Source organism: Seriola lalandi, unplaced genomic scaffold, assembly GCF_002814215.2.
Source record: "Seriola lalandi dorsalis isolate HSWRI2012SDOR001 ecotype SW California unplaced genomic scaffold, Sedor1 jcf7180002054660, whole genome shotgun sequence".
Lineage (NCBI taxonomy): Eukaryota > Metazoa > Chordata > Actinopteri > Carangiformes > Carangidae > Seriola > Seriola lalandi.
The window spans coordinates 270,354-281,464 of record NW_019525213.1 but is presented as its reverse complement, the minus strand read 5'-3'; the positions used below and the strand labels follow the sequence as shown (position 1 = coordinate 281,464).

Sequence of the window (11,111 nt, the reverse complement as noted above, 5' to 3'; positions counted from 1 at the left end):
CCACCCTAATGCTCAGGACAGCCGGTTCGCTGCGCGTGTGTGTGTGTTGCCAGACCCCGGCATGGCTCATGTTTCTCCGTGCAGTTTGTCAGAGCCCAGCTTGGAGCGGCAGGCACCAGTGAGACTACACCAAATGCATACATCCAGAGCTGACAGGGGAACACCAGAGGGTTTCTGCCTCAGGTAGGAGCCACCATTTGGGGCTGTGATTTGCCATAAATTGGCGCAGTACCATGGTTCTGCCTCCCGGCCTTCACAGTAGCACGGGCGTCTTAAGGAACATCTCTTTGCACGATACGCTGCTGGATTACGGCTGTATAGGAAACAGTGTTGGGAGCCTGTGCATTCAAGGGGAATCTGGAAGAGAGATTTTGTGATCACCAATGGACATTTTGAGTGAAATCGCCCACATGCTGGATATTCCTTTAGTATCCTAAGGTGTTAGGCCTTTTTTTTTTTTTTTTTGGTTTGTGGATATCTGAGCTGTCAGGTGGACTTCTTTACTTCAGCCCGGCTGATTTCCTCTCACTGGTTGTTTGGCTGCTGGGCAAGCTGGTCCATCTGTAATCGCCGTGTCAATAGCCGCACCGGTGGCCGTGTCTGGTGGGGGGTTGCCAGTCTCGGCCCCCACCATGATGATCAAGGAGACGTCGTTACGCCGGGACCCTGACCTGAGGGGAGAGCTGGCCTTTCTAGCCAGGGGGTGTGACTTTGTCCTCCCCTCACGCTTCAAGAAGAGACTCAAGTCCTTCCAGCAGCAACAGGTCAGTCGGTGCAACAGGCAGCAAGGACGGAGTGCAAGTTCGGACTCAATATAAAACAGTTAAGACTCCCACGGAATACACTCAAACTATCCGTAAAAAATACTTGTCTCTTAATGTGTATACCACTCTTAGTGTTCCTCTTTACACTCACAGATAAGCATACACACACCTTCACACATTAAACACACATATACAGTAGATGCAACTTGTTGCTCTCATATGCACAGAGTGACATGCCGGGGACGACAAACTATTCTGAGGCAGATACCAGCAGAGTATTAATAGGGCAGGGGGTGCAGGAATAGAGTGATAGAATGAATGCTGTGAAGGAGAGCGGGAGGGAGGGAGAGAGGTACAGCTGTCCTGCTCAATAGACACAGTATGGAGGCCGTCAACAAGACACACACACACACACACACACACCAACCACAGCAGGCACCAGGGAAGTGTCTGCTTGAACACACTGACAAGTTTTGATTTAAGAAGTGTTAATTAGAATGCGAGTGAAATCTGTTACTTTTCACGTCTGTATCAACATCAGCTCTGACGCGCAGCTCTCAGTTTCTTATAGATGACTCGGCGTGTCATCTCACCTTGTCGTTGCTGGTACTACAAACTGATGCGTTCTGAATTAGATAAAAGAATTCTATCCCGAGCTCTTCCCAAGGACGGTCCACAGTACAGAAAGCCATCAGAATAAGCTTTTCAACTATTTTTCCCAAACTAAGAAAAATTATATTAATTTCACAGAATGCCTTTTTTTTCTTAGTTGTTGTCCAGTTTGCTTACTTGTGTAATACTTATTTTTATTCGTGATTGATGTGTGCACAGAATACATCCGAAAGGCCTTGATAAAGCCACAGCAAATATTTTGACAGCATTACTGCTCCTATGTGTGTTGTATATTCTTCTTTACTGTTTAGTTAAGGTGCCGGGATTAGGACGGTTTACATTAAGATAAACATAGTCTTGAGTGCACAGAGCCACCTGAGGCTTTTCTTGCCAACACTTTAAATCGGTCTTAAGTGCTGACTGCTTTGACTGACTGACTGACTGACTGACTGACTAAGTGACTGACTTACTGACAGATTGCACAAGTCTTAAGATGTTTGTACGTAAGTGTATGACTCATTGACATGTATTACATCAGTGTATGATCCTCAGTCTCCTTCTGGAGAAAATTACCTTATAGTTTCTCACCATAAAAGTCTAAATGAAGTCAGGAAAATAAGGTAAGTAATACATTAATAATAAGTCAAAATAATGTAGCAAATGGCTGCAAGTGTGCTTTTGGTTGTTATTTGAAAATGCAGTTCAAGAGTGGAGCTCTGATTTGGAACAAAGTGTAAGATGTTGCAGGAGTCATATTAGATATGGTTCACAAACTATACGAAAATTCAAATCAATACATTCTTATTTTAAAATGTAACTAGTTATGGTTTAAAAGAAACAAACACAAACACACATCCCCACACATGATGTCCCTTCTCTCTTTCCAGGTTCAGTCCAAACCAGACAAGAAACCCGGCACACCTCCACCAGCCCCTGCCCCTACCCTGGCCACAACCACCCCCACGCCACGTTCACCCAGCCCTCCTCCAGCTCCGGTGATAGTCACCCCGCCTCCCCCTGCCATCAACATTCCCAGGTTCTACTATCCCCGTGGGCTCCCTGCCCCAGGCCCGCCTGCCAACCACGACGCGGCCATCACTGCCATTGAGACGGCCTTCACCGAGTTTGAAGAGGAGAAGGCCGACATATATGAAATGGGCAAGATTGCAAAGGTCAGCAAAAGGTTTAACAACAGACATTATAATGTTTAGCATTCTAGAAACACCAATAATGTTAATAATGAACCTGCTTTTAAGTTTAATTAAAGCTAAAAAAATTTAAAAAATCAGCATCAACATCTACTTACATTACCATGTGAGATTAACATCAATCTTTTCATGTTTCATCCTGTAGCCCCCCCTGCTTTCCTCCATAAATGTTTACACAAAGGTTTTCTTTGCTCCAGAAATCCACACACACACAGTGGCCTGGGTGATGCAACGCTGTTTTCATGCCGCCGTTCCTTTCTAAACAGTGTAAACAACGATTCTAGGAAACAAACACTGTGGTGGAATACAGTACACAATTGTTCTTCAGGGTCTGTTAATGGTGCTGTTTCTTGTGTTTCTGTGCAGGCATGCGGATGTCCACTTTACTGGAAGGCCCCCATGTTCTATGCAGCAGGTGGCGAGAGGACAGGCTTTGTCTCTGTTCACTCCTTCATTGCAACCTGGAGGAAGTAAGACAGACATCATGTACATCTGACTCCTGGTTTATTATTGCGTTATCTGTCATCAGGTTGTGATATGAGCTCTATCCTCTACTCTCCTCTCCTCTCCTCTCCTGCAGGTTGTTGCACAGTTGCCATGACGATGCATCAAGGTTCATTTACCTGCTTGCTAAACCTGGCTGCAACTACCTGGAGCAGGAGGACTTCATTCCTCTTCTGCAGGTAAATGTCTTATCGACATCGATCAATCCAGATACAGTCAACAAGCTCTGTGTGGTCCTCTGCAGATTTCCCTCAGACTTGTCTAAATTATGTTTGTTTTGTTTTTTTTCTCGTCTTCCTGTTTGTGCTTGTCTGATTAGGACATAGTGGATACACACCCTGGGCTCACATTTCTGAAGGATGCACCAGAATTCCATTCCCGCTATATCACAACGGTAAATGGCGTGAAAAAATCATCTGTCCTTTTTCATATATATTTTCCTTTATATATATATAAGATCAGCTTCTTTTCTGCAAAGTAGGCTGTAATGGATCCACAGCTGCTTCTCTATTATCCAAGTATAAATAAAAAAAACAAACAGTATTACATAAGAGTGAAGCAAAAAAAGAAAAGGCAAGCTACTAAACATCAGACAGTGTTATACATTATTAATGTTGTCCCAGTAGTCACACTTACAGTGAAGGTCACGGGTACAATAGAGACAAGTATTAATTATACCTCATATTACAACAAAAAGATCAAACATTATATTGAAAAAGTACAAAAAAACTATAGAATATTATATATAGTATTTTAATACAAAATCAGTTTGGATTAGGTTAACAATTAATGATAGAATTTCTTTAAAGGAGCAATTGTAGGTTTTGCTATCGCTACATAGCCAGCATCAGTATTAACAGCCATTTACTCACCAGTTTGGAGGAAATGTTGCAAGCTCAGCATCAAACTTCATTCCTCTACTAGTGGTGGAAAGTAACTAAAGTACTGTAAAGTACTTGATGTACTTTAAGTTTTCTTAAATGTCTCCATTTCATGCCACTTCTATATAGTATTTACTGTGCACTAGACTTTATATTGTATCTTTTACTCCACTACTTATATTTAGAGCTTTAGCAAGGTGTTGCTTTATAAATCATACAATTGATCGGGTTTTAAAATATGATGATGAAGATTAAACCGTCCAACAAGAATAAAACTGTTAATATAAGACCTGGTTACAGAGACAAAACATGTTAATGCATCAACAATAATAGGCTACTAATGAAATATAATGACATACAGTAAGTAGTTTTACTTTGATACAGTGAATAGTCAAAACCATCACTATGAGATCAGTATTTAATATCAGTAACCTGTCAGAATTTAGTTCTTCCGTGCACATCTACTAACTTTAGCAGCAGTGTGTGTGTGTGTGTGTGTGTGTGTGTGTGTGTGTGTGTGTGTGTGTGTGTGTGTGTGTGTGTGGACCAGTATAGCTGCAACACGTGCTACACAAGTTGAGGATTCGCTGCGTAGAAGTGCAGAGATGCGGAGGAGGCCATGCTCTGGCGCGTCACAGTGCAGTGACATCACGGAAACACTGATGCCCCATGCAGCCCGCTGCAGCAGAGGCCTCTGCCCTTCACATGTCCATATTAAGACACTTCCTTCAGTTTAGACCAGCTGACCCGCTACTGTATGAGACATTAGTAGCCCTGGGAGGTCCATGTACCAGGAAATGGGTGCTAATCCGTTCTTTACTAAGCCTAAGTGTTGTGTTTCAGGGACAGGGACTGCGGAACCTCTTGTTTCCATTGTATGCTTAAGACCGGTCTCACTTAGATTATGAATGAGGACAAACGTATCAGTTGTGGATGCATTGTTGGTCGGTCTCCCTCTTGGAAAGACGAGGAACACATTTAATAAATCTGGATGACAGGGCTTGACTGGATTCCATGTGAGATTTATGCTATTTTCATTAGACTGAAAGCAGAGTCCAGCCAGTCTGACGGCTTCAGTTTCAGACGTTGCCTTCTGATTCCCTTTTTAGATTCCCATTAGCTAAAACCAACTGAACCAAACCAACTAAAACACTGACATCTTTCAAATGAACTCTGCCAAGTGCATCAGCACATAGCCGCACCAATTCGGGACCTAAATTCTAAATATTTAAAGATTTTATCTATTATGATCTTTCATGCAATTCTATGATAACTACATGTACATCTATAACTTTTAGCAGCTAAAAACCCTAAGTTTAGTCCAAGAGTGGGTGACATCATTGTTATGCTCTCTTTTGTTGTGTAATTGTGCTGATTCTACTTTGTCATCCCAGGTGATCCAACGGATATACTACGTGGTGAATCGCTCATGGACAGGTCGTATCACCATGATGGAGCTGCGCAGAAGCAACTTCCTGCAGACCCTTGCCCTGCTGGAGGAGGAGGACGACATCAACCAGATCACTGACTACTTCTCGTACGAGCACTTCTACGTCATCTACTGCAAGTTCTGGGAGCTGGACACTGACCATGACCTCTACATTGACCCCAAAGACCTGGGGAGATACAACGACCATGGTAAGAACAACTTGAGCCGAAGACTTATTTCCCCCAGCTGAAATACATTCATACCAGATGAGTGGGGAGTCTATCCTACAAAAATCTAACTTTTATCAAAAAAAGAAATCAGGCCTTAAGGGGAAAAAATGTATTATCTCAAAATCAAAACTGTAAAATTAATGGTGGATGACATGACCTTTTATGGGTTGGAATTCCAGTAAAGACCCAGAATCAGAAGCAGACAAGCTTTGGAATTGGCACATTCATTTGCCTATTTTCCATTTGTTGGGCCCCCACGAGCTGGTGCAAAAAACAACAGCCGTTTGTCCTCGACTCAGCACTTTTTAATGCCGTCTGATGTGAAATGAATTAAACCGTTAACTGAATTACATGACCGCTCAGCCAAGATGTGATTCCCGGACTCAGTTACTTACGCAAAAGAGCGTGCTGTATGCGAAATGCTTTGCAACACTACCCATTTGTTTCTGTGCTTTTGAACTGAAATCACATTTGCTTATTTTGCTCATTCTCTCCTCTGACAGCATCCTCAAACAGAATCATTGAGAGATTGTTTTCAGGGGCCGTCACTCGGTAAGTGGAAACACACACGTAAACAAACGCAGAGGAGCTGATTATTTTCTACCATAATGGCAGGGCTGCATGTGACTGGCTCTGTCTCTCTTGTTTCCAGGGGTAATGCGGTGCAGAGAGAAGGCAGGATGAGCTATGCTGAGTTTGTCTGGTTCCTCATATCTGAGGAAGACAAGAAAAACCACACAAGGTAACAGTCGCTTGGTTCTGTGTGACCATTTGACCATTTTTATACTTTTTTTTTTTTTTGCATTTGCATTTATTTGACATCCTAGCCGTACGACCGTTTTCAGCTGCACATCCGCTTCAGTTCATGAGAGATCGTGTCTGTGTTTGTCATTTGTCTCTCTTTAGTATTGAGTACTGGTTCCGGTGCATGGACGTAGATGGCGATGGCGTCCTGTCCATGTTTGAGTTGGAGTTTTTCTATGAGGAACAGTGTGAGAGGATGGAGAGGATGGGCATCGAACCTCTGCCCTTCCAGGATTTGCTCTGCCAGATGCTTGACCTGGTGAAACCTGAGAGCACAGGTTGGTGCCGCCACTCTCTCCCCCTTGGTTTTTCTCCCCTTTATTTCATGCTATCTGTTGTTTCTCGCTCCCTACCATATTCCTTTTTTAAATTTTTTTTAAGCCAGCTACCTGAACTTTTCACATGCATGTGTTTGTGTATGTGCTTGTTTTCTTCAGGTAAGATAACCCTGGGTGATCTCAAGCGCTGCCGGATGGCCCACATATTCTTTGACACCTTCTTCAACCTGGAGAAATACCTGGACCATGAACAGAGAGACCCATTTGCTGTGCAAAAGGTGTGTATCTGCATCTTGTGTGTGTGTGTGTGTGTGTGTGTGTGTGTGTGCGTGCGTGCGTGCGTGCGTGCGTGCGTGCGTGTGTGTGTGTGTGTGTGAGATAATCAGCCATACTGGCAAATCGAAGAGGAATTGTTACATACATGCAACATATATATTATTATATATTTAAATTTAAGTGTTTCCTTGCAGACTATGTTGGAGATATAATAACAATAATACTACAACTAACTGACTGTATACACACTGTGTGTTCATTTTAAAGCCGAAGAGTTGATGCCACTTTTCAGCGTTACGATAATGGATGCCAGTGTTCATGAATAAAATCAGTGTCAGTTTTGAAACTGGAAAACGATTTGGTTTTGATGATGATGAAACAATGACTATTTACTCAACACAAAATTCCTTCATTAGCATTAGAACAATGGGACACTGGTTTTTGGTACCCAGAAGTATGAGAGCCTCCTCCTCACTTCCAGATGTTAGACTTTTACTAGATCTGTTCCTTATTCATTGTGTTTTGTAAAGAAATGGTCTTGCTTTTGCATGTTTTTGTCAGTGCCTCATGTTTGTGCTGTGCTCGTGATACTGCAGGACATTGATAGCGAAGGTCCGGAGCCATCTGACTGGGATAAATATGCCTCAGAGGAGTATGAGATACTGGTGGCAGAAGAGACTGCAAATGAACAGCTACATGAAGGGTAAGACACACACACACACACACACACACACACATGCACACGCGCGTATGTGCTTTTCCCGGTATTGAAATATAATTGATCTTAATGAGATGAGAAGATGAGAAAATAAAGGAATAAGGTGTATGCAGCAACAACCAGTTCTACTATGTGTGTTTGTCCCCAGGTCATTTGACGATGACTACGAATCCGAGGAGCTTCAAGTCCCTGGAGAGATTGGGAATAAAATGGAAAAACTGGTCATATCAGACCTGTCGGCATAAAACTCCTTCCCTGGAGTTCCTGGGCCTTTCATCCTGGAAAACAGATGGGAACCAAGTGATAGAGAGTTATTTATCAAAAAAAAAAAATGCATGGATGTAAAGACAGAGGGAGAAAATGATTCTGGCGTCTGTCTTACAATGACTGGAGTCTCCTCAGAACGGACTCATCGGTTTTTGTGTGTGTGACCGTGAACCAGTACTGTTGTGTCTGGTATAAAAAAAGAAAAAATAAGAAAAGAAAATGCATCTGTATTCGTACAGAAAACTTTGTCACTGCCTCCAGCTTTTCACTCCATCGGAGAGAACAAAGCCAGCGATGGAGGGAGAAGTGCTCAATAAGCTCTAAAAGGAATCAAGAAAAAAAACAAAAACTTCACTGTAAAATAATGTATTTGCCATTGTGAATTCTCTACTGACAATCCTGCCACAAGACAATCACCTGCATTTTCAGTTGCCTCTGTGCTAAAGGCGACAGGTAGACTGTCAGTTACACAAGTAGACTCACAGAAATAGATAATGAAAGTGATAGGCATTACCATTGAAAACCCGCAGTCACAATAGTCACAATATCACATACAGATAGACACTGCCGTCAGAAACCCGCTGCCCTGTGCAGCCCGTCACTGTGTTTCTTGTAAAGGAAGTTCTTAAACCTCTAGTCCCTTCAGGGAGGAATCATGCAACAGGTTGGGTGGTTGTAACAGCACCTCTCTGTGGCCACTCTGTGCTACTGCACGGCACCGCTGTCACGCACGGTGCATTAATGGCCGGCCAACTTTTTCCAAGAGGGAGTTCAGCTCACTGCACAGCCTGAGCAGCTCTATTCTTAGAGCGGCATTATCAGCGCTCCACCTCTGGACTCCCTTTGCAATCATTTCTAAACCCCCTGGAAAAAAAAAAAAAAGTTTCTAACTACAAGGACTGTAATGCTCCAGCCAGCGAGGTCACAGTGAGGGATATGCACGTTGACAAACATATCAAACTCTCTGGTAGAGTTGCCCACACATTTCCACCTGTCACATTTGTAATGATATATGCACATAAGAACTGTGAGTTGTTCCTGTCAGTCTCATGCATTTATCCACCGCATCCCACTGTCTGCTTCTCACGTCCTTGTTGATTGTGTACAGGACCTGGTAATTACTTTGATTTGTTCTTGTCATTTATGCCAAAAATCATTGTTATATACCATTTGTTTCTGCAGCTTTCTAATGTCCATTCTCCCTGTAACACACGTACCAAACACACCATTAAGGATGCCTCTTAAAGGGTCAGTACATCCAAATTATGAAGAACCACTAGTGGTGAGTTTTTGTTATGGTTCCCAAGTTGTGATATATCTGTCCCTGAGGGTTCAGCCTCCATCCTGTTACAATGGAAGTGAATGAAATTGGTAGCGGCCGCCACAACGTAGGGAATTACCTTAACATATAAGAGCAACCTCTCTGAAACGGTTGTCCCTGCTACTCAAAACAAACCACAGAACACACTGTGAGCAGCTTCCATCGGAACTACTTTCTATTGAGGAAATAGTCCTGATATTAAGGTTCGTGGAGAGTAACAGGACATTGTGTCTGGCAAGACACGATGCTGTTATTTCTGCAATCTCTTTTTTTTCATGCTTTGAGCACCACAGATGAAATTCCATTCACTCCTATTGCACTGAGGTGGAGGCAGGAATCTCAGACATGAATATCTTCAAACCTGGGGAAATATAACCCAAACTATTTACACAGGTCGATAACACAAAGTTTGATTTTGTCTGTCAATTTGTGTGAACTGATCCTTTAACTCCATTATTTACTGTGCTGCACTCATAGGGACAGGTGCATGTGTGTGTACACTGCCCTTACTGTAATAGCTAGGAGCATGTGTTTGCTTATACATCACTGATTGAGGAGTGTGTTTTAGGAGCGTGTGATATGTAGCTCTCAGTTTAGGGCTGTTTATATGTCGTAGTCGTTGCCATGGGGATGGTGTTCCTGTGGTCTGTTTGTATGTGTACACAGACACACTTATACACACACCACACTATAGTTGCTGTTGAAAGGGAGAGAGAGAGAGAGCCAGTGGATGCTGTAAGGCCTTCAGGACCTTGAGTTTCCCCGTTCTGCTCTACAGCCATTGTAAATGTGCCTGACTGTGTATTAAACTATATTATTATTATAATAGTAGTAATAATAAGCCATTATAGATATAACAGCTGTGATTTTTGATGTATTTTGATGGTTTGTATTGCTGTGCCACTGTGTGGCTCGGGACAGGGGGGTAAATTATGTTAGATGTGTGTATGTTTGTGTGTTTAGATGCACAGTCAATTTGAATGGAGGAGGTGGAATCCTCTGGAGGACTGATCTGAAGCTCCGACCATCTGACAATCACAAAACCATGAGACACACGTCGTACCGAAAGTGGAAACCTCTGAGACTGATGTTTCACTTTTGTGGTCACACACACACACACACTCACTCACACACTCACCCAGACAGTATTTAAAATGAACTGTAAAGGCGATGGGACGTCTCCGGTTGATAACTTTTTCTGGCTCTATGCAAAGTGTCCTGGTGCTCACACACGCAGCATCAGGCAAGGAAAGAAGCCATGTGGGACTTCTACTTTGAAATTATATCTCTACCATGAGAGGTAGAGAAAAGACTTTTATTTTGATGTACTTCCTCTGTGCAGAGGACACTCGAGTAGGCTGAGATGAGATGCAAATCAAATGATTATTGTATTGGCATGGTTTTCTTTTTGTCTGTCCATCACTTTTCTTTCTTTCTTTCTTTCTTTCTTCCTTTCTTTATTTCTTTCTTTCTTTCTTCCTTTCTTTCTTTCTTTCTTTCTCTTTGTCCCGTCCCTGTCATTTGTTGCTTTTGTCTGAAGTTTAAATAAAGATGTTTCAAGAATATTAATCCTCCTTGAAGATTCTTTACAGTTACCTGCACACACCCTCCTCTTGCCCCTCAGACGCACACATCTCTCTCTCACACACATATGTGCGTCATCATTCCCTCCTTGTGTACACACTGTATAGTGTAAGTGTGTTTGTCCGCACTGGTGCTTACTACAGTAGACTTTATTGTCTTTGAACCAGCTGAGTGTCCTGTCTGGGGTTATGACCTTTTTACCTGGCAGCTGCTTTTGTGACAATTCTGCTGTTTT

The 11,111-nt window shown here is 42.6% G+C and overlaps 1 protein-coding gene across 2 annotated transcripts in view; it reads left to right on the top strand.

Annotated features, from left to right (window-relative positions):
- ppp2r3a (protein phosphatase 2, regulatory subunit B'', alpha) overlaps positions 1-10,857 on the top strand; it is a 63,686-nt gene extending 52,829 nt beyond the window's left edge. For both annotated transcript variants that reach the window (XM_023420931.2, XM_023420930.2), the window contains exons 3-13: positions 2,264-2,548; positions 2,951-3,054; positions 3,165-3,267; positions 3,408-3,482; positions 5,364-5,607; positions 6,132-6,180; positions 6,281-6,370; positions 6,535-6,710; positions 6,870-6,988; positions 7,583-7,689; positions 7,853-10,857. In XM_023420931.2, coding sequence (XP_023276699.1) covers positions 2,264-2,548; positions 2,951-3,054; positions 3,165-3,267; positions 3,408-3,482; positions 5,364-5,607; positions 6,132-6,180; positions 6,281-6,370; positions 6,535-6,710; positions 6,870-6,988; positions 7,583-7,689; positions 7,853-7,949 — 1,449 coding nt within the window. In that variant the 3' untranslated portion in view covers positions 7,950-10,857. The remainder of the gene's footprint in view (positions 1-2,263; positions 2,549-2,950; positions 3,055-3,164; positions 3,268-3,407; positions 3,483-5,363; positions 5,608-6,131; positions 6,181-6,280; positions 6,371-6,534; positions 6,711-6,869; positions 6,989-7,582; positions 7,690-7,852) is intronic.
- The last annotated feature ends 254 nt before the right edge of the window (positions 10,858-11,111 follow it).